Genomic DNA, 23,126 nt, shown 5'->3' with positions numbered 1-23,126 from the left:
TGCCGACAGTGGCCAGTACCCGGTGCCGTGGAGGGAGTGAACAGAACAGGAAATCATCAAGTGATCCATCCCCTATCGCTCATTCCCAGCTTCTGGCAAACACAGGCTAGGGACCCCATCCCTGCCCGGCTAATAGCCATTGATGGACCTATCCTCCATTAACTTATCTAGTTCTTTTTTGAACCCTGTTATAGTCTTGGCCTTCATGACATCCTCTGGCAAGGAGTTCCACAGGTTGACTGTACGTCGTGTGAAAAAATACTTCCTTTTGTTTGTTTTAAACCTGCTGCCTATTCATTTCATTTGGTGACCCCCTAGTTCTTACTATGAGAAGGAGTAAATAACACTTTCTTATTTACTTTCTCCATATCAGTCATGATTTTATAGATCTCTATCATATCCCCCCTTTTTTCCCCAAGATGAAAAGTCCCAGTCTTATTACTCTCTCCTCATACAGAAGCTGTTCCATACCCCTAATCATTTTTGTTGCCCTTTTCTGAACCTTTTCCAATTCTAATATCTTTTTTGATATGGGGCGACCACATCTGCAAGCAGTATTCACGATGAGGGCATACCATGGATTTATATAGAGGCAATAGGATATTTTTCTGTCTGATTATCTATCCCTTTCTTAATAATTTGCAACATTCTGTTTGCTTTTTTGACTGCCGCTGCACATTGAGTGGATGTTTTCAGAGAACTATCCACAATGACTCCAAGGTCTCTCTCTCGAGTGGTAACAGCTCATTTAGACTCCATCACTTTATATGTATGTTTGGGATGTTTTCCAATGTGCATTCCTTTGCAGGGAAGTAACAGCAGGCTGGAGTTCTGGCTGCCACACAGCGCCCAGGTATTGCAGCTTACAGGGCTCTCCCTCGGCCGCAGGAAGGCCTGAGCCAACATCCTCATTCGGACTAGATCGTGTCAAGTTCAGACACTGACTAACTCAAATGATTTGACTTTTAAAGGCTTGGTCTTTAAACCATTACTCGCTTGCCCTCACGCTCTAGCAGAGAGCGAACGTCCCCCACCCTGCCGCCTGCACAGCAGTGACTGTGTATAGGGATTTCCTTCTCTGCTTGCAAACCACCTCAGCTGGTTCCCGGGTTTCAGAGATTCCCGTGGAGTTGTTCTTGTACGTGGCAGGGCAGCAGGAGGGGATCCGTCTCAATCACGGTTCAGGTGCCCACAGAGTGCAGTGCAGCAGAGGGAAAGGCGCTGGAGCAGCACAGCTCCCCGGGTAACTCACCTGGGCGCTGATCCTGGCCACGAGGAAACTCTTCCTGTTGTCCAGCATCGACTTCTCCAAGAGACACTCCTGAGCTTGACCCTTCCAGGAAAAGCGATGGAGACACTCAGCTCTCCCCAGGGCTCCGCATTCCAGGGCTCCTCAAAGTCACCCCGACCAAACTCAGCCAGCCCCCTCTCCCCCGCCCCAAAGGAGTCACTCAGCTGTGGCTCCAGTCTACCATGCTAGAGATGCCGACACCGACCAGCTACAATGCAGAACAAAGCCGAAGGAGCCAGAACAGCTCATGGGACTAGCCACACACGGAAAGCCTCTCCCCTCCATTGCCACTTCAAAGCCAGCCCATCCACGGGAACCCTAAATCACTGTGAAGTGAGTGCACAGATTCACCCCACCGCCGCTTTGGAGGGCTCAGGTGCGAGGCCAAGCACGGACTGAATGACCTTGGAGACCGATCTCCCCTCTAACTTCCAGGGGCGACCCTAGGACTGAGGTACATTGGTGGGCCCACTTAGGGGACAGGGCTGCACTGGCTCTGGAGATCAGAGCTGAAAAACACAGGTCAGCCCCTGCCAGCGCAGGGCTCTGCCTGCTCAATCCCTAGGGCTGACAATCAAGTCAAACACTTCCACCACTTCTTTCTCCTAGCTAAAGTGAGCTGGCCTCGGAGGCTGGACTTCACCTACGCTCAGCTTAGCTCCGGTACAGCGGCAGTGCGGCTGAGCCAATAAAGCCACCTCATTTGGAGAGTCAAAATCCAAACCCTTCCTTCCCTTTCAAGGCCAAAGTGCTGACCAGACAATGGTTATCAGTCTGACACCTCCCAGAGCTGCACATGAGAATGGATAATGCAAAGAGCATGCAAGAGGCAGGTGCCATTATAATGGGATCCACTGATGCAGTAAGCCAGGTCAGCTTTCTTCACACCCACCTCTACCTTTCTCCTCTACAGCGAGGACGACAACGTCAAGGTATTTCCACCTGCTCTGTCAATAGCCCAACCCCTTGGAAACGGAAACCAACTTGTTTCCTTACCACGTTTTATTCGCCCCGATTTGACATTTAAAACTCCCTTTGCTGTTCAGGCCATTAGGCCTGAGAGCTCAGTATCCCAGCCCGACAGACTGGGGATTGGCCTCTTTCTGAGGAAAGCGAGCAGACCCCACAACGCATGCAGCCACCTGTGCAACCCTGCGGATGGAGAGGAAAATATTCCTCTTGTCCCTGTGGGTGTGGGTGTGGGGGAAGAGAATCAGCTTATGTTCTGGAGCCGGACTCGCAATTCCTCCCCTACATCAGCACTTTGAGATCTCTCCTGAACAAGGACAGACACCGGAAGTCTCTAGGCCACTTTTTGTAGATAATTTCCCTCTAAGCAGACAGCAGGCTTACAATCTGTACTTTCCAAAGTACTGGGACAACTCCATCTTTATCCAGCTCTGTCCAAGGGTGGCTCCCACTCCAACTGGCCTTTGAAAAATGAGACAATGCCAGGCCCAATACCGAGCGCGTCTCCTTCTCCCCTCGCCTCGTCAGCTTTGGTGAGATCCCTTTAAATGAACTGCATCTAACAAGCCCAGCCACTGGATCCCAGCACGAATGGTGAGCAGCAAAGCCAGCACCCACCCTTACCAGCATGAGGTTGATGTTGAGGTTAAGGATCTGATGACTCATGTCCACGCTGTACGAGTGAGGGAAGTGATCCCGCAGGTAGGTGAAAGCCCCGGCCGCACACTGGAAATGGGTGCAGGAAACCTTCATGCCCTGGCCAGGGCCGCCGCAGAGGGAGAAGAAACACGTAAGGCTCTAATGCACCCAAGCCAAAGCAGAGGGCGCTGCACAGACGCCATCCTGCCTTGATTACCGAAATTTACCAACAGCCAAGAGATGCAGCAGGATTTCTTTTAATTACCTTTTGCCTTCATGAAACCCCAAATGTTACCATCTTAAGGGGAGTTAAACCTTCTCCTGCCCCAGTTATCCAGGCTTTCATCACCTGGAGACTGGATAACCATGATGCTCTACACGGGGTGACCCCATGAGACCACTCAGACGAGAGGTTGCCAAAAGCACCTACTGCGTATTACAGCCAGAAGCAGTTACCCCCTTGCTCTGGCTGCCGTCGGGTTCCCAGACGGGGCTGGTGCTGATTTTCAGCTGTGAATTCCTACATGGCTTGGGAGCTGGTCAGCAGAGGGACTCTCTTCCCAGGTGATGCTTCCATGAGCCAGGTCAGCTGGGAGCTCCCCAGGTTGGGAGTGGCTGGCAGGACTCTCCAGGAGGGGTCCTTGCCATCAGGGCACATGGTCAGGCCCGTCTTTTCCGGGCATCTGCTCGGAGGGTGGGGGAGGTTCTGTTATTGGCTGGAGGGAAGACTGCATGTGGGGTTACATTGGGGTGTTAAATTATGTCAGGGTGCCCAGAGCTTGCCGCAGACACTGCTACAGGGTTTCTATAACTATACACAACGTAAAAAAAAAATCCTATATTCATTCCTCTCCCCCAGTCCCGGGAATCCCAGCACCTGGCACGAGCGACACAAAAATCTTCAGACTTCAGTAAATGTGACCAGTCCCCACCAGAGATTAACTATCGCCGACCTTTGTGCTCTCATCTGTTTGGAAGAGACCACCCATGATAAAGGGGGGAACCACGAGGTGTTTAGCATCTTTACCTCCTCGGAGACTCTCTTGTCCATGGCGCCCAGCATGGAATGCAACGCCCCTGTTGGGAACAGGACGCTCAGATCAGGCCATTGGCGCATTCCTGCAGCATTAAAGCCCCTCTGCTAGTCTATGACTGACACAGCTACATTTACACTGCACATTTTGTTCCAAAGGCTCCCGAGCCACATAAAACATACAAATAATACCATTCAGTTCAGCTACCGAGAGGCAGCCACTTCTGGGGTGGAGCGCTGCAACCATGCACAGCACCGTAAAACAGTTCAGAACAAGAAATGAAGATTTCCCCCTGCAGTTACAAGGGCTATGGCAATTTGGGGAAGCAGGAACATCCACCTGGAGCTGGGCTTTGTCACAAACACCTGGGGCTACCTTTCTTACTCTTGCACCAGGGCTCTAAAACCCAGTGATCCGGATCTCTATTGCATGTCTCATGGTAAAATTAGCAGCACCCCAAGCGCCACCCTGGAGCATTGGATCCGCACTGACTCAGAGGAAAGAGTGCCCAGCACGTGACACCGTTCTCCATCTTCTCTGGCTCAGCCTCTGTTTGAGCTCCAAGCTGAGGCTCTGGCTCGAAGCCTAGGGGCCAGACTCAACTCTGGTTTAAGCTAGTGCAAGTCTAGCAACTTTAAAGGGCCGATCTATCCACTAGTACAGACCCCTTTATCGATGCATCTACACCAGCTGTTCTCAAACTTTAGCAATCCGAGAACCCCCATTTTGATTTACTTTTTTTGCAGACACCCAAGCCCCCTGCTCAGCCCCAGGCCCAGCCCCCACTTCACCCCATCCCCCCAGGCCCTCCCTCCTGCCCCTCCTCTTCCCTGCCTCTTTCCACCCCCTCCCCGAGCATGCCCTGTCCCTAAACAGCTGTTCCCCCAGTGTGCAGGAGGCACTGGGAGGAAGGGGGACCCCCGGGGGTCTGCGGAGCCCAGTTTGAGAAATGTTGACCTACACCATTTTAATCCTTGCTCATTTTGATTGTTGATAGCTCATTGAACTAAACTACACCTATTTACATGAGGGATAAACCGGTTTAAGTACAACCAGCTGGGTTTGCACCTGCTGAATTGAATCAATTTCAAATTGATTTAATTAAACGGGTGCAACTTTTCTCCTAGACAAGGCCTGGATTGGCCTGCGGGGGAGGGTGATGCATAGTAATGCTCTGGCTTGTCGTTCATCGATCAGAATGACGGGGAAGAGCCCTTCGGAGCTGACCCTGAAGATCAGCCTCACCCGCACAGCAGATGCCCGGACTGAAGCCTCACTTGAGGGTCTCGTGCCTGGCACACACAACACAACCAGGGTTCAGATCTGGCTGGTGTCCTCATGGCCAGCAGAATCTGCCAGAGCCAAGGAAACAGTGGCTCAATTGTCCTCAGTGACCACAGTAACACTTCAAGATGTCATGGGTCTTCTCTCCCAAGGGCCAGCACTTCCAGCTGCGGGCAGCTTCATGCCAACCGTCACCACTGGCTGCGGGCAGATCGGCTGAATGCCCCTGCAGCTGACACCCCTCCCCCAATTGAACAGCAGGACCAGGTTGGACGATGGACCCTGTGGAGAAGGGAATGAGGGCAGGCCAGGGAGGAGGGCATTTCTCTGGTGCTAAGCAAACCCCAGGGCACTCTGGGCAACACACATTGCCAAGCCAAGCCAGCAGGTGGGCTCCAGGGCCTTACCGAGATTATAGAGGATGCACGCCTGCTCATACTTGATGTCCTCGTGGGTAACTGCCTTGCCAGAGAAGATCTCCGTCCTGTGAACGAGAAGCCCAGGGTTAGCCCCTACACTAGTGAGCTAGCGAGATGGCCAGATGCACAGCCCACAGCCACGTTTCCAGTGAAGGCAGATGGCTCACAACTAATGGCTCAGAGCAGGCAGGAGTGATCCAAATGATTTAGACTCACTTTCTTATCTAGCTGGCACAGAGTCCACTCCAAACCGAGTGGGAGATGGGAAGCTGCTAGGTACATAAACCAGCAAGCCCCTCTAATGTTTGAGTGGTGCCAGGACCAGTCTTCTTAGCCTACTAGGGAAGCGTTATCTAGTGGTTAGGAGGGGGGCTGGCATCAGATCTCATCCAAAGCAGGGTCAGGCACATGGGTGGGAGACCTCCAAGGAGCACAGAAAGGAAAGGTGTCACTTGTTCAGTAAGCAGCACTCCTCCCTGCGAGGGGGCACTTGACCGATGGCTCTGTCATGTTTCAGTCCTGCCCACCTGTAGGCATTAGATTTGCCATGGCACTCCAGGAGGGGACAGCCTGATCTTACACGCACCAAAAGCGAGTTTGTGCTGTTTGAACGTGTTTTCAGTTTTACACGCCAAAGCCGCAGGCTGGATTTTAACCTGAGGGGCTCTGCTAACTGGGGTGTCCCTTGGCAGAGACAAGCGACCGATCTCCCTCCCCTGGCTTGGCCATGCCTTTGAACACCAGGCAGGGACGGAGAACACGTGCTGCTCTGTCCAGGAAGGTGTGTTTCTACACATCAACGGAGAGCAGTCAGCAAGCAGCCCCAAGGCTGAAATTCACTCTCGAGCCACAAGCCCCAAAGCCCAGCCTCCACCACTGCTGCCAGGTGGCGTAAAACCATCCCTCTTGGTCAGTCCTGTGCCCCCCCAGGGCTATCACTGCACCCTAACGCACTGAAATCCCAGCTGCGGCAGGAAGTGCAATCGCTGGCTGAAAGGTGCTATAAAAAACTCTCAGTTACTACACTGCACTTCTAATAGCTTCTTCCATCCCAGGCTCTCTCCCAGTACTCTACAAACCTCCACTAATCCTCATGTCCCCGGGGAGGGAAATACTCTTCTCCCCAGCTTACAGTATTAGATCTCTCTCCAGAGTCAGATGCGCATGGCCGTTGGTGGAGAGACTAGAGACGTGGCTCTGCCCGCAGGGCGTTCCAGGCAGGCACGCTGCTGGGCGAGATCACACTGGGCGCAGGGGAAGGACACAGTGAGGCTGGCGGAGCTTGGTCTGGGTTTGTTCCATTGTACAGATCATTGGGAAGGCTGGCAGAGGGAGGGAGTCAGTCATTGGCGGCTGGATGCAGGATCAAGGAGGAGATTCCTAGAGAGGGGGCTGCAGGGAGGGGCAAAGGCAACCGAGTGAGGGGCACTGGCGGAGCACAGGGACACGAGGGGAGATGTAGGTGGGGTAGAGCTCAGCGGTATGTGAGCCAGTGGAGGGAACTGGGTCAGGGCAGAGGAAGGGGGATATGCCTTCAGTCCATCCAGAATAGCACAGCTGGCAGCTTACAAGAGTAGGACATCACAGGAGTCTAGGCAGCAGATTACCAGGCCCAAGGAAGCTACCCACCTGGATGGGGAAATTGAGGCAAGAGACGAAGCCAGGTAGTACAATGAGTCCACAGGCGAGCTCCAGCTTCAGCTCCTCTGCTCCTGTTGCTCAAAGGATCTCCCAATGGATCACAGCCAAGCCCCCAGCGTCAGCCGAGGGTGCCCTGGCAGGGGCAGATAGCTGGATGCGGAGAAACCTGCTCCCTCCCCTGCCGCCACACAAACCCCACCAAATGGCTGAGCTTACCACGTGATGGGGACAGCCGCCTCGTGCTCCGGGCCCATGGGGACGCGGCTCTGCAGGTAGTGAAGCTGGCCGAAGTACTTCCGCAGGATGCTGCAGCCCTCGAAGTCCCTGGGCACGCTCACGGCGCTCTGGAGGAGGAGAGAGGAAGGAGCAGTGCCTCAAGGCAACAGGCAGCGCCACGCTCACAGACAGAGGCCTGGGCTGTATTTGGCTGGCAGCGAAATCCACTTACCTGATCATGGGCAGGAGATCACCCTGAAATAACTCCTCAGAGGGACTTTCCGGGGCCCAGTCACAGAAGCCAGGGTATTAGCCACTCTCAGAGAGAGTCCTCTGGGCTGGGCTGCAGTGGGGAGCTGCTGTAGATTCCCCACTCCTTTCACACACATGGGGCAGGCAGTTTGCCAATCCAGTGGTACAACTGCAACAAAGCGCTGCTTACGCCAGGCTCGGGAGAGGCCTCGGGCCTCTCTGTTCCGGAGCTGAAGGCAGCCAAGTATGTCACAAACTCAGGAGGCACCCACCACCCCACAACGCCTTCAGCCCAAGGCTTTCAAAGTACTTTGCTCATTAAATGCCAGCTGTCAGGCTGACATCCGTCCTGGGCATACTGGGCGAAATGATCACTAAAAACAAACCATCTGGCCGCTCATGACTGAGGAGGACTAACCAGCACCGATTCTGCAAAGGAAAACGGACTTGCTGATCTCCTGGAATTCTCTGAGCACGCCAGGAAAGGGCAGGAGACAGGAGAACCAGCGACGATGTGCTTAGACAGCCAAAAGGCCTCTGACGAGGTCCCACACAAAAGCCTGTCAAAGACGCTAAGTCATCATGGGGAAGAGGCAAAGTGTTATCATGGACCAGAAATGGGCGGAGACAGGAAAAGTAGGATTCAATGGTCAATTTCAGCACAGCGAATGGTTAACAGCAAGGGCTGCAGGTTCCGCACCAAGTCCCGTGTTGTCTAGTTGATTAATTCGTGATCTGGAAGAGGGGGTTGGGGGGCGCATGAGTTGAGAGTTACAAAGCTGACAAATGACAGTCAGGTTAATGGGAACCAGGGAGGGCTGCAAGGAGCTTCGGAGAGAGCTAACGGAGCTGGGTCACTCGCTACATATGGCCAGCTGGATCACTCAGTGCTCTCAGCATTAATTCTGGAAGGGGTTTTAAATACCAGGCTTCAGGGCTCAAGCCGATCTCTGTCAGAGATCAGGAGACCAGACAACCCACAGTAAGCAGGTGTGGGATCCTTCCACCAACACAGCTAGTGCTGGCTCCTGCCAGAGGGGCTAGCGGACTAGATGGACTGTGGGTCTGATCCAGCCTGGCCGCTCCTATGTTCCTGTGTCACGGGAGGTAAGGTGATGAACTGCGTTTTACAGATTAGGAAGAGACAGATGCGAAGGGACTTTCCTAAGATCACACAGGAAGCCAGCAGCAGAGCTCTGGATTGCACGTGTCCCAGCTCCAACCACTAGGCCACACTCCCTCAGGAGCGGTTTTGTCACGGATCTTTTACTATACAATTTTAGAGACAGTGCGGTGTAGTGGACAGAGCACTGGACTGGGACTCAGGAAAGCTGGGGGCTCTTCCTGGCTCTGCCACTGACCTGCTGGGTGACCACAGGCAAGTCACTTTCCCCCTTTGTGCCTCTGTGACCCCTTCCACCCTCTCTCAGTCTGATCCATTTCAGCTGCCAACCCTTCAGAGCAGGGACCATCTCTCTCTGAACAGTGCCCAGAACAGTGGGACTCCGATCTCAGCTGAGCCTCAAAGCACCATTGGAGCACAAATGAATGAGAGATTCCCCTCCCAGTAAGGGAGTGACTTTGGGAAAGCAGAGACCCCGTGCTGGGAGCTGGGCAGGAAAAGCGTAACTTTTTCCAGCAGAGAGGAATGTGCTCACTCATCACTCCCCGGTGGAGTGCCGAAGCAATCACTCAACAGCGTCAGAGCTCAGCCACAGCCCTGTGGGAAACGGCTGGCGCTCTCTCCTTCGCAGCACGGCCACACAAACGGAAGAGAGCAAACTTCTCCCAGTGAGTGCTAACTGCAATGCTCCATCATCTGAGCAGCCAGGTGCTAGGATCCAGCGGTGCTGCACCTTAGTGACGTGCTTGGCTTGGCCTGGCCTGGCTGGGTGCAGAAGTTTATTTCTGCACCAGGCCAAGCTGCTCCTTAATACCCCCCCATAAGCAGGCCCCACCTCAGGGCTCCGCACACCCAGAACAGGAGAAAGCTAATGGCAGAACCCTGATGTTTCTCCCTCTGGGTTTTCAAGCCGGTCATTATGGCTCAGGTAACTCCGGTCACTCCGGCTGGGTTCACAGCACTGCTGCTGCGGAAAGCGGGCGCGACGGCAGTCCCGCGTGGTTACGTTAAAAGGTGCCTTGCAATGACAGTCTCCGTTTATTCACAGCAACGAGCGGGTCGCCTCCCCCGCGCTGCCTCCCTACGGGGCAGTTGGGTTTCCATGGCCCATTCAGTCCTGGGCCTGTCTGCGGGAAGCGCCGCTGATCACACAGACACTTGTCAGCTGGGGGGGAATGTCACTTCACCACATGATGGAGAAGACTGGCTGGGAGCCGACCTGGCCCGCGAGAGGTGAACGCCCTATTACCAATTCCCTGGGCCAGAAAGCCCTCTCCGGCTTTGGTTGCCTGCGTTTCGGGCTCAGCTGAAGCAGGCGCACGAACGCCAGCGTCTGGCTTGGCTGGAAACGTTCCCCCCGTCCCAGGGTCCTTCTCCCGCTGATGAGCTCAGCTGTTGTGAGCGGTGCTGACCTTATCACAGCGCCCCACAAACGTCTCTGGGAACTCGCGTCAGCCACCCACAACGGCTCAGCTCCGGGATTCACATCACAGCCACCACTGCAGGCAGCTCCTTCCCCTAGGTCGCTGGTTCGACTCCAGAGGGGGCCAGCAGTGACCACTGTTGGCTGTGCCGGGCGGCCCTGCAAACCCCAGGGCCACAGAGGGTGGGAGCATCTCTACTCTGCCGGCCAGGAGCCCTGCCCAGCCCTGCTGTTCCCACCATCATTTACCTGCCTCTCCTTCAGCCCTGCCTACGATGTGCCTGACAGGGGCATCATGGGGGTGGTGGCACGGAGGGGCCTTGTTGCAATTCCTCACTGCAGGGGTAGCCCCTCCACTGCCCCTCCCCCCGAGATCTCCCCTATAAGGCCACTTGCCCTCACAGAAGGAACTAGCCTCCCTGCCCCCACTAAGGAATCTCCTCTCCCCCCAATCTCGTGAGACCCCTAGCGCTGACCTTTGTGCTGCCAGGACCCAACCACAGTAACTGCAGGGGCTGTCCAAGGAGCTGGGGTCTAAGTAGCTCTAGGGGGGCCTCAAACGCCTTCCCCACCGGAGGGGTCTAAAATCCCAAGGGGCTGCTGCTGTGTGTGAGGAGTTGTGAGGGTCCCAACGGACCGGTGTCCACAGCACTGAACACCCCCCTCCCCACAAACGGCACTGACAGGTCCCCTTGTTCACACTGACTCCAGCACCGAGCAGGCCACGGAGCGCAAACAGAATCAATCCCCCGACCCCGCGCGGGCACACTGGCAGGGGGCGCGGGAGGCGAGCACCCCTGCTGCTGCCCATGCAGCTGGAGGGCTGTAGGCTCCGGGGCTGGGGCTCCCTCACCTGTATTCAGTTCACACTGTGCCTGGGTCCCCTCCCAGCAAGGCAGTGGAGGTTTCACATATAGAAAGCTTCCCCTGGAGGGTCCCGGGTGGGGGAACAGACACCAGCACACACACAATAGAACCATGAGCTCTACCGCGTGGACTGTGCCCAGGAGATCAGGAGTTCCTGGCTCAGCCACTGGCCTACCCTTGGGCAAGTCACTTTCCCTGCCAGCCTTTGTCAGCCCCAGCTTGACGGTGCGCTCTGGGCAGGGACTGTCTCCCCATGTGACTGCCCCGCCTCGTAGCGCCGTTACACACTGCACAGAGCCAGCGCACACTTACCTGCCGGAGCAGTTCAAGTTTCTTCAGCTCTTCATTGTAGCTCTCGGGATTCTCGCCATAGTTCTTCAGAACAAACTGGAGGGAGAAAAAACTAATCAGAGCTTGTGTCTAGGACTGGTGCGTAGAGGAGAATCGAACACCACTCCCCGGAGCAGAGCTGCCCGGGCATTGCTGGAGAAGCCAGGCAGCAAGAGGGGCAGCAGAACCCCCAAGAAAGAGCTCTGCACGAAGGGTGGCAGGGACACTCGGGGTTGGGCTTTCGGGGTGTTGCACAGGCCAGGCTGTTTCTGTCTTTGCTGAGGGAGAGGAGCTCAGAGCAGGAGAACGAAAGCCCCCCTGCAAGGCCAGGAACGTGTCACCAGTTCCCTGTGCTGCCCCCACACAGCCAGTCAGCCAACAGCACATGGCAGCCACCTCCACTTTGAAGGAGCCCGTGTATTTCCTCAGGCAGCGGGTGCCCCTATTTCCCCGCAGCCTACAAGCCAGAGCCAGGCCTTTTGCAGAAGGAGCTCCGCAGCCTGAGCTCAGCTGGCCACTCCCAGCCCTGGTCAGACACCCCTCAGCCCACAGAAGTCAATGGAGTTTCGGACCCAGCCTGCAGACTTGTTCCCTCCTGTGGCAAAGGCTTAGCAGGGACCATGGCTGATCTTTGACTTAAGCAGCCATATTCAGCGTGAGCGGCCAAGGAGAGCATGCTGCCAACGTGAATCTGCAGCAATCAGCCACCACTGCCCAGGTGACAGGCCTGCTCAAGCAGCAACACATGCCGCATCTTCACTTGTCCAGCAAGGGGCTGGACAGGGGAAAGGTTTCGGCACAGCTTCTTGTCCAGTGGGCTGCCAACCTTTCATCTCACAGATTTGCCACGGCTACTGGAAGCTGCACACTTGAGCCAGGCTCCCAGATACCCTGTTAAGTGTCCTGTACGTAAGACAGGCCCACATGTAACTATCAACCTTTGCATGCTCCTCCAGCTCCCTTCTACGACTCAGCTTTCCCGTCACATTCCCCTTCTCCCCTCCCCACCATGGTAGAGTCTTTGGAGGCATCAGTCTAGGTCAGATGGCAAGATCCTCAGGGCTGGGACCTTGTCTCCGATGTGCCTGTAAAGTACCATGCACTGTGCAAATCAAAACCGATCCTGGCTCTCTTCTCCACGGGGCCCAGTAAAGCATCCCCACCCCCCATGTCTGATGGCACTCATTCTCTGATTTCCCCCCGAGCAGCCAGGCTTGGATTGTTCCTTCCTGTGCAGCCTCCAGTGCTTTACCCAGCCCAAGCTTAAATAACGAATGCCTTTCCTCAGCTTTCAGCCCCAACACTGCTCAGTTCTGAAATGCAGCTACCTCTGGGATGAAACCCAGCAGCTGTTTACCAGCACACAGCAACATGAGAATCCAGATTCAAAGAGAATCTGCAGGGAAGATTCGGGAGACAAAGGTTGTCAAGGTTCCTTCCCCACTCTGAACTCTAGGGTACAGATGTGGGGACTTGCATGAAAGACTCCCTAAGCTTATTCTTACCATCTTAGGTTAAAAACTTCCCCAGGGTACAAACTTTGCCTTGTCCTTGAACCACATGCTGCCACCACCAAGCGTGTTAACAAAGAACAGGGAAAGAGCCCACTTGGAGACGTCTTCCCCCAAAGTATCCCCCCAAGCCCTACACCTCCTTTCCTGGGGAAGGCTTGATAAAAATCCTCACCAATTTGTACAGATGAACACAGACCCAAACCCTTGGATCTTAAGAACAATGAAAAATCAATCAGGTTCTTATAAGGAGAATTTTAATTAAAGAAAAGGTAAAAGAATCACCTCTGTAAAATCAGGATAGTAAATACCTTACAGGGTAAACAGATTCAAAACATAGAGAATCCCTCTAGGCAAAACCTTATGTTACAAAAAGACACAAAAGTAGGAATATACATTCCATTCAACACAGCTTATTTTACCAACCATTAAACAGATGGAAATCTAACGCATTTCTAGCTAGATTACTTACTAACTGACTGAAGTTCTGAGACTGCATTCCTGATCTGTTCCCGGCAAAAGCATCACACAGACAGACAGACCCTTTGTTCCCCCCCGCTTCCAGCTTTGAAAATATCTTGTCTCCTCATTGGTCATTTTGGTCAGGTGTCAGTGAGGTTATCTTAGCTTCTTAACACTTTACAGGTGAAAGGGTTTTGCCTCTGGCTAGGAGGGATTTTATAGCACTGTATACGGACAGGTGGTTACCCTTCCCTTTATTTTTACGACAAAGGTAGTCCTCAGGACTGAAATCCATCCAAAACACTGGAGGTAATACAGCCCCTGGGATCTTGAGGGACCACATGAGGCCAGCACGATGGTTCTGCGTCTGACGGGAAAGACGGTGCCTCCAGCAGCACAGTGCCCCCACCCCCACGCCGAGGTGCGGAAGCGGTCCTGACTCGAGAGTGAGGAGAGCCATCGAGGCATCGCCCGTAGAACCTTGGAGATTCCCCCCCGACCCTCTCCAACCTCACTTAGCTTGGATGAGCCAATGGGGTGGCAGCACAGGGAGCCGTGGCTGCCGGCTCCATGCACTGGCGCTGTCTGCGCAGCGCCACGTGGGTCCTGAGCACTGCAGGCGACTTCTCCACGAGAGATGCCTGCAGCGGGTAACTGATCCACTGTGCAGAGCGCCTGAGGGATCGTCCATTTCTTGGGTGCCCTCAGGTGCTGGACGCGGCATGCTCCCATTAGGGGCGTGCATTGCACTCCCGCAGCTGGAGCAGCTGGTTGAGGACCAGCACGGCTCACGCACAGGACGGGGCTGGCTGGCCGGGCCCCACAGAACGTAGCAATGCTGACTGTGTCACGCAGACGTGACACTGTGACTAGAGCAGCGAGCTAGACCCTTCGGAGCTACGAGCACACAGCTGCCTGGCCTGGGCAGAGCGAGGACTCCACTGGAGTCCAGTCTAGTGCCCAGCATAGGGGACTAGAAGCCAGGGCACAGGGAGTCTATTTGTGGCTCTGGCACTGACCTGTCATGGGGCTTTGGGCAAGCCACTCCCCTGTTATACGGGGAGGCTCAGCACGCACAGGGGGTAGCAGGGTCGTGGGGCTTAATGAGGGCTCTGAGCTCTCAGAGATCCCCAGCCAGTGCTACAGGAGGGCAAAGGATTCTGAGAGTAATGCTCAAGGGAAGAGGGCCCAGCCATGCCCAGCTGGCAGCAAACCAGCTGGAGAAAGACTGTCCTTGTCCAGTGTTAGCGAGACTGAGGCTGGTGATTGCAGACACGTACTACCCTTGACTGAAGGGACACAGCTCCACGCTGGCAAGAAATCAAGCTGCCTGCTGTGGTTTGGGGGAAGGGACTGACACCAGCTAGAGATCTGTGGGGGTCCAACTGTCTTGGCAAACCTAGGGTCCGAATGAACAACACACAGGGGCACTAAGTGAGAGAGGTCAATGGCTCTCTGGAGGGGAACTGAAGATTCGGCAGCCTTCCCAGACTCTGGAGGGGAGAAAGGATTTCTGAGAGAGACAGAGCAGCCTGAAAAACCAGCGTGGAACACAACGTACCTGGCAATACCCCGCACACTTACCTAGTCCCTAGGATCCTAGAGGGCTTTCACAAACACCTAAGCTGCACACCCTCCCAGGGTGGGCAAGTCAATCACATTGCACAGACCCAGAGGATGAGCAGCTTGCCCCAAAGCCACACAACAGAGGCAGGAATAGACAGCAGGAGTCCAACGCCCAGTGGCCCTACGATAACCATTATATTACACTGTCTCCTGTGACATCTGGTGGGATGAGTCACAGCAAAGGCTCCTAAGTATGTGCCACAAGGTCAGCAGGATGAAGAGGAAAGCAACTAACCCCAGACTGCAGGCCGTCCCCACCCACGGGCAGAGCAGAGTTTATGGGTAGATCTAGTCAGAGTGAGAGAAACCTCTGTCCTCTAGGTCACTGGGTTCAAATCTAGCCCAGCCCAGCCATGACTCACAGCTATCATTATCCCCAGCTGCTCACTGACAGGGATGTCATGAGTTGGTGGCTTCAGTTCCTTTCTTAAGGGTGGATAAAAACAATTTATTTGAAAACAAAACAATTTTTAAATATGGGATTTTGATTTAAATTGGATATTTTGATTTTGTTATTTAAACTATCATTCATTTTTCTTTTTAAAAGTACACCTGCTTAAAATGAAATCTGAATCTAATAAAAAACATGTGAAGGCCTAAAATTATAATCTCAATACATTTAAATAAAAAAAAAATAATTATGCTGAATCCATGAGCCTCTGTCAAAAACTGAGTTAAAGGCTGCTTTTCTAGAAGAAGAAGAACCAGGGGAAAAACTTTGAGGTCAGTCTTTATAAATATGGCAGAACAGGTCAGCCTAAGTAATTTAGGAGACTCATTTTCCAGAGACTTAGCCCTGGTCTACACCAGGGGTTAGGTCGAATTTAAGCTGCATTAGGTCAGTTTTAAGCCCTGGGGTTAGGTTGAATTTAGCCGCATTAGGTCGATTTTAAAATGAATGCGTCTACACAACCAACCCCGTTCCGTCGACCTAAAGGGCTCTTAAAATCGACTTCCTCCCCGGCGAGGGGAGTAGCGCTAAAATCAACCTTGCTGGGTCGAATTTGGGGTAGCGCAGACACAAATCTACGGTATTGGCCTCCGGGAGCTATCCCAGAGTGCTCCCATGTGACTGCTCTGGACAGCACTTTGAACTCCGATGCACTAGCCAGGTACGCAGGAAAAGCCGCAGGAAATTTTGAATTTCATTTCCTGTTTGGTCAGCGTGGGGAGCTCAGCAGCACAGCTGACCATGCAGTCCCCCCAGAATCACAAACGAGCTCCAGCATGGAGTGAACAGGAGACGCTGGATCAGATTGCTTTATGGGGAGAAGAATCTGAGCAGGCCGAACTCCGATCAAAAAGAAGAAATGCAAATATATATGCCAAAATCGCACAGGGCATGGTGGAGAGAGGCTACAACAGGGACACACAGCTGTGCTGCGTGAAAGTCAAGGAGCTCAGGCAAGCCTACCAAAAGACAAAGGAGGCAAATGGTCGCTCCGGGTCAGAGCTCCATAATCCCACTTCTATGATCGGCTGCATGGCATTCTAGGGGGGGACCCTACCACTACCCCACCACTGTCTGTGGACACCTGCAAGGGGGGAGTCTCACGCAACAGGGAGGAGGATTTTGTGGAGGAGGAAGAGGAGGAGGAGGAGGAGCAGAATGCGCAGCAGGCAAGCGGTGAATCCGTTCTCCCCGGCAGCCAGCACCTTTTCATCACCCTGGAGCCAATACCCTCCCAAGTCGGGATCCCCGACCCTGAAGCCGGAGAAGGCAGCTCTGATGAGTACACATTTGTAACTACAGTACAGGGTTTAAACGCAATAGTGTTTAATGCTTGATTTCCCCTGTAGAATTGGGATGCATTCACGGCCAGTACAGCTACTGGAAAAGTCTGTTAATGTGTCCGTGGATGGAGCAGGAATCCTCCAGGGACATCTCCATGAAGCTCTCCTGAAGGTACTCTGAAAGCCTTTGCAGAAGGTTTCTGGGGAGGGCTGCCTTATTTCGTCCTCCATGGTAGGACACTTTACCACGCCAAGCCAGTAGCAAGTAGTCTGGAATCATTGCAGCACAAAGCACGGCAGTGAATGGTCCTGGGTTTTGGTCGCATTCAAGCAACATTTGGTCTATATCTTTCTGTATCTTTATATCTTAGCCTCAGGAGAGTGATATCATTCATGGTCACCTGGTTGAAATAGGGGAATTTTTGTAAGGGAACAGTAAAAGGACCCCGTTCATGCTGGGTTGTTTGCGCTTGGCTAAAAGGGATCATTCCAGAGAATAGCCACACCGCAGGGGAAGGGGTGAAGGGATCATCCCAGAGAATAGCCACGCGGTGGGGTGGGGGGAGGTGTGTGCTGCACATCCACCCAAAAACCGCAGCCCCTCCTTTTAAATGTGAAGCCCAACCAGCATTGCTTGCTCTGGGAAAGGAGGGCGCTGCAGTTTGAAACCATTCCCGCATGTTATGAAGGCGGAAGAAGCCAACCCCACGTACCAAAAGGCTTACCATGGCTGCCTAAAAACCAAATTCTGTTGCCCAGAGGTTTGTGATGTATCACCGTATCGGCAGGCGCTCAATATAAAAGGCAAAATGTGACCTCGTACCTAAAGCACACGTGCTGTCTTTTGTGAATTGCTTGATTCACTGTGAAAGAGTCTCCCTTTTGTTCTCAGAAACATAGCAGCTTAAATTTTACTCTCCCTTTTTATCTCCCCCCAGGTGCAAATGTTTCTATGCTCCCCCTATCATCTCCGTCCCTGAGATTATCGCAGATTAGAAGGCGGAAAAAAACGCACTCACAATGACATGTTTTCCGAGCTCATGCCGTCCTCCCGCACTGATAGGGCACAACTTAATGCATGGAGCCATTCAGTGGCAGAGGCCAGGAAAGCATTAAGTGAGCACGAAGAGCAGAGGCAGGAGGCGATGCTGAGGCTAATGGGGGAGCAAACGGATATGATGAATCATCTGTTGGAGCTGCAGGAAAGCCAACAAGAGCACAGACCCCCACTGCATCCACTGTATAACCGCCTGCCCTCCTCCCCAAGTTCCATAGCCTCCTCACCCAGACGCCCAAAAACGTGGGCGGGGGGAGGCTCCGGGCACCCAGCCACTCCACTCCAGAGGATGGCCCAAGCAACAAAAGGCTGTCATTCAAACAGTTTGATTTGTAGTGTGGCTACGATAAGCAATGTGGCCTTGTCCTTCCCTCCTCCCGCCCCCAGGCTACCTTGTCAGTTATCTCTTTTTTTTTAAATTAATAAAGAAGGAATGCATGGTTTCAAAACAATAGTGACTTTATTTCCTTTGCCAGCTGTGATCGAAGGGGGGAGGGTGGTTGGCTTACACGGAATTAAAATCAACAAAGGGGACAGGTTTGCAGCTAGTAGAAACACACACAACTGTCACACCGTAACCTGGCCAGTCATGAAACTGGTTTTCAAAGCCTCTCTGATGTGCAGCACGCCTTGCTGTGCTCTTCTAACCGCCCTGGTGTCTGGCTGTTCAAAATCGGCCGCCAGGTGATTTGCCTCAACCTCCCACCTCACCATAAACATCTCCCCCTTACTCTCACAGATATTATGGAGCACACAGCAAGCAGCAATAACAATGGGAATGTTGGTTGCGCTGAGGTCTGACCTAGTCAGCAAACATTGCCAGCGAGCTTTTAAACGTCCAAAGGCACATTCTACCACCATTCTGCACTTGCTCAGCCTGTAGCTGAACTGCTCCTTATTACTCTCCAGGCTGCCTGTGTACGGCTTCCTGAGCCATGAGAGTAGGCTGGGTCCCGAAGGATAACTATTGGCATTTCAACATCCCCAATGGTAATTTTCTGGTCTGGGAAGTAAGTCCCTTCTTGCAACTGCTCGAACAGCCCAGAGTGCCTAAAGATGCGAGCGTCATGCACCTTTCTCGGCCATCCCACGTTTATGTCAGTGAAACGTCCCTTGTGATCCACCAGTGCTTGCAGCACTGTTGAGAAGTCCTCCTTGCGGTTTACGTACTGGTTGGCAAGGTGGTCCGGTGCCAAGATAAGGATGGTGTTCTGTCTATCGCCCCATCAGTTAGGAAACCCCATTCCACAAAGCCATCCAGTATGACCTACACATTTCCCAGAGTCACTACCCTTGAGAGCAGAACGTTAGTGATTGCATTGGCTACTTGGATCACAGCAGTCCCCACAGTAGACTTGCCCACTCCAAACTGATTCCCGACTGACCAGTAGCAGTCAGGCATTGCAAGTTTCCACACAGCTACCACCACTCGCTTTTCAACTGTCAGGGCAGCTCTCATCTTGGTATTCCTGAGCTTCAGGGCGGGGGAAAGCAACTCAAAGTTCAAGAAAAGTGGCCTTACGCATGCGAAAGTTTCGCAGCCACTGTGAATCATCCCATACCTGCAACACTATGCGGTCCCACCAGTCTGTGCCATCACCACCTTGATATAAATCAATCCACCTCAAGAGCTGTCCCCACCACAAGCAGCCCCCTCCTAACAGGTGCAGCAGAAGGCCATGGAGACTGACCGTTCTAGCACAGGAGTGGCCAGGCAGTGCTGGAGGCCAGTAGAGCGGCCATGTGGCAACACAACACTCAGATCGCCATGCCACATGGGAGCTGTGCTCGCTTCGTGTGGCGCTAAGGCTTCTGGGAGCACATCCCAGCGTTCTTAGCACTGCAGCACGCCAAGCCTCACTTTGCATTTTCCCAGTGAACTATGGGAGAACTTGTCTGTCCTTTCTGGGCACAAGGGGTGGAACTGTGGGAAGGCACTGGAGGACTAAAGGCACTCAAGTGGGGCTACACCTGTATCCATACTCGTGTTAGCAGTGACGAGTTGCGCTCACTCACGTTTTAGTGTATGTCCCCCTGAGGCCACCCAACTGGAGTTAAAAGCATCGCCACATCCAAGGCCAGGATTCATGTGTGGGGATGGGATTGGAATTAGGGGCAACACTCTTGTTAGAAGTGGAGTTAATTCTGCAGTGAGGACCTGCCCTATGATCTTCCAATAAAGCCGTGCTCAAGAACACCCACAGCAGCCAGAGCACCCAGCCGCCTTAACTTGGAGAGCCACCAGGACCTGAAGGGTTACAAGCTAATGTGGTAGAGCCGGTTTGAGCACAAGCCAAAAAAGGTCTCTCTCTGAACTGATGGCTTCTGCCAATGAGTGTCAAGCTTGTCCTTAATCCAAACAAATTGCTGACTAAAAGAGACTAAATACGTAGCTGGCACCCACCCAACCAGGAGGTTTATAATCCCAGGGACTAATATAAAAGGAAAATTAAATGGGATCTCCTCTGTTAACTGCACAAGCCCAGCCCCTCCAGCCTACTTGGGGCTCTAAGTAGTAGCAAGCCAGTGTAGAGAAGAACTGGACCCAGGGCTGGAAAGCAGGTACTCACCGATTAATCAACTTCCCTAGCATTTCCCATCTGAGGCTCGAGCACAGGGGTGGGCAAACTTTTTGGCAGGAGGGCCACATCGGGGTTGCAAAACGGTATGGAGGGCCAGGTAGGGAAGACTGTGCCTCCCCAAACAGCCTGGCCCCCACCCCCATCCGACCCCTCCCACTTCCCACCCCCTGACTGCCCCCCTCAGAACCTCCCACCCATCCAACACCCCCTGCTCCTTGTCCCCTGACCGTCCCCTCCCTAACTGCCCCCCCTCCCGGGACCCCACCCCCTATCCAACCCCCTCGCTCCCTGTCATCCCCCCAGGACCCCCCCAACTCCCCCGAGACCCCACCCCCTATCCAACCCCCCCCCGCTCCCTGTCTCCTGACCACCTCCGCCCCATCCAACCACCCCCTGTCCCCTGACTGCCCCCGGGGACCTCCTGCCCCTTATCCAACCCTCCCCTCCCCCTGCCCTTACCAGACCGCTCAGAGCAGCAGGACAGGCTTATTGGAAAGCCTGTGAGGTGGGCGGGGCCAAGCTGCGCTGCGAGGGAGGGGAGGAAGTGGGAAGGGGCCGGGGGCTCCAGCAGCTCAGGGGCCGGGCAGGATGGTCCCACAGGCCATAGTTTGCTCATCTCTGCTCTAGCATGTCACAATACTCAGCTAAGCCTCTCAGCCCCATGTAAGGTGGGTATTATCCCCATTTCCCAGGTGCAGAAGGGGAGACAAAGAACTCCCCAAGGTCGCACAGCAATTTGGCAGCAGAGCAAGGACTAGAACTCAAGAGTCCCGACTCTGCTACTCAGCCACAGGGGGGCCCTCAGCAGGCCACTGAGCCTGCTTGGAGACCGTTGGATTTTAAAAAGTGCTTTTGCCAGGATTAGAATTTACTGATGTCAGACGGATGCTACCACTGCGCTCAACAGCAGCGTCTCCTAAACCTCCAGGAGTTTAAACTGAGACCTGTTATCCAACCTCCCAACCACAACCAGAAAAGGGGGAGGAATCTGAGATCCCAGATGATACACTGCAAATCCAATCTGCTTCACCACTCTAGGTAAACACAGGGAAGAAGAGAAATGCTGAAGGTAAACACCCTGAAGTTTGTCAGATTAAAAAATATCAGATTTGTTTTAAAAATAATATGCTATACCTCACTATTGCCTAGATTATTAAAACTGAAGGCACTTAAAAAAATGTACTTTTCACCACTTCTGCATCTCTCCGCTCAGTAATCAAATTGGATGAGTCAGTTTGTCTGATTTCTAGTTGGTTTCACTTCCTGTTTCATGTACCAACCAGCAAAATGCAGAGAAATCTGGGTTTCGAACACTGCAGGGAAATCTTTACATCTAAAGAGAAGAGTTGCACAAAAGTATTTCTATTAATATCAGGTTTTCAGGATTTGCTTTTTTAAATAAAGAATAAACTCGAGGTTTAAACATGCTGAAAGAGACAGCACTTGATCTGACCAAGTGGTAAGAGCATCCCCTCACATGCAGCCACGCCTGCCACACAGCCATGTGATTTTAAAATGCCTTGTTTTGGAGGCCACCCTCCTCTAGGTAGGCACCTATCACTCCATCCACTGCAGCAGAAGTTATACTGATGGCTAGTCTCCTTTCCAGCACTAGCAGACAAACTGGAATGGCAAGGACTGTTTCTAACTTACTACCACTACCATGTCAGCACCCTGCAAAGCATGACTCAGCTCTCTGGACTGCATTAGAAAAAGCTGAGGAAGGCCCAACTACTTATGGTTATCCAAGATCCCATAAAAAGAAAAGGAGGACTTGTGGCACCTTAGAGACTAACAAATTTATTTGAGCATAAGCTTTTGTGAGCTACATCGTTGCATCCGATGAAGTGAGCTGTAGGTCACGAAAGCTTATGCTCAAATAAATTTGTTAGTCTCTAAGGTGCCGCAAGTACTCCTTTTCTTTTTGCGAATACAGACTAACACGGCTGCTACTCTGAAAGCTGTATAGAAGGACAGGTGCCCTTCCTCCCCAAAAAGCAACAAGAATTTTTGTACATTGTACAAAAATAATATGAATTAATACTAACCGAACATTTCTCAAACAAATCTCAAAGATGGGCAAGTATTTTCTTTTACAAAAGTTAATACAAAATGGGCAAGTACCATACTCATTGATAGAGATACAGAGGGGTCCCAGGGACACAGCCCACTTGAAATCTAGTTAATTTAAGAACAAGTTAAGACAGTTTCAGACACTACCCTTGCCCCAACTCCCCAGGGCCAATTTTTGTTTTACAATCACTTCCCCCCTGCCCTTTTTGCTGTGTGAAAGGTCAACAGAGAAATTGACCTGCACTATCAGGGAAACAATGAAACTGACCCTGAACAAACTGCGGTCAAAGTCACAGAGACCAATCTTTCAATTCTAGAAATTTTAGGCATTGTTGGTAACAATGGTAAGTAAAACATCCCCAGACAGAAGAGCAATATTTAAGCTGTGACCTAACACAGAAGAATTCAGTGATCAAGTCTCCTATCTGCAAGTCCCTGCTTTATAACACTGCCTCTCCTTTATCATAGCACAGTATTTTACAGCAGCAAAGAGAGTTCTCAGTTAAGCTTCTAGTTTCTAAAGATGTGAGATTGAGAGTACAGCTGCCCCTTTGCTCTTTTATCAACTTTCTTAGGACTTGATTAAAGCCAAT

The 23,126-nt window shown here is 52.7% G+C and overlaps 1 protein-coding gene across 2 annotated transcripts in view; it reads right to left on the bottom strand.

Moving 5' to 3' along the window:
• PTPN23 (protein tyrosine phosphatase non-receptor type 23) overlaps positions 1–23,126 on the bottom strand; it is a 42,723-nt gene that overhangs the window by 17,412 nt on the left and 2,185 nt on the right. For both annotated transcript variants that reach the window (XM_037891320.2, XM_037891319.2), the window contains exons 2-7: positions 11,471–11,545; positions 7,494–7,621; positions 5,625–5,701; positions 3,927–3,976; positions 2,885–3,016; positions 1,253–1,333 (exon numbers count right to left, since the gene is read on the bottom strand). In XM_037891320.2, the coding sequence (XP_037747248.1) occupies positions 1,253–1,333; positions 2,885–3,016; positions 3,927–3,976; positions 5,625–5,701; positions 7,494–7,621; positions 11,471–11,545 (543 nt within the window). The remainder of the gene's footprint in view (positions 1–1,252; positions 1,334–2,884; positions 3,017–3,926; positions 3,977–5,624; positions 5,702–7,493; positions 7,622–11,470; positions 11,546–23,126) is intronic.

This window comes from Chelonia mydas, chromosome 2 (genome assembly GCF_015237465.2).
Source record: "Chelonia mydas isolate rCheMyd1 chromosome 2, rCheMyd1.pri.v2, whole genome shotgun sequence".
Lineage (NCBI taxonomy): Eukaryota > Metazoa > Chordata > Testudines > Cheloniidae > Chelonia > Chelonia mydas.
Note: the sequence above shows the minus strand (reverse complement) of the source record. Positions and strands in the feature narration are given on the sequence as shown.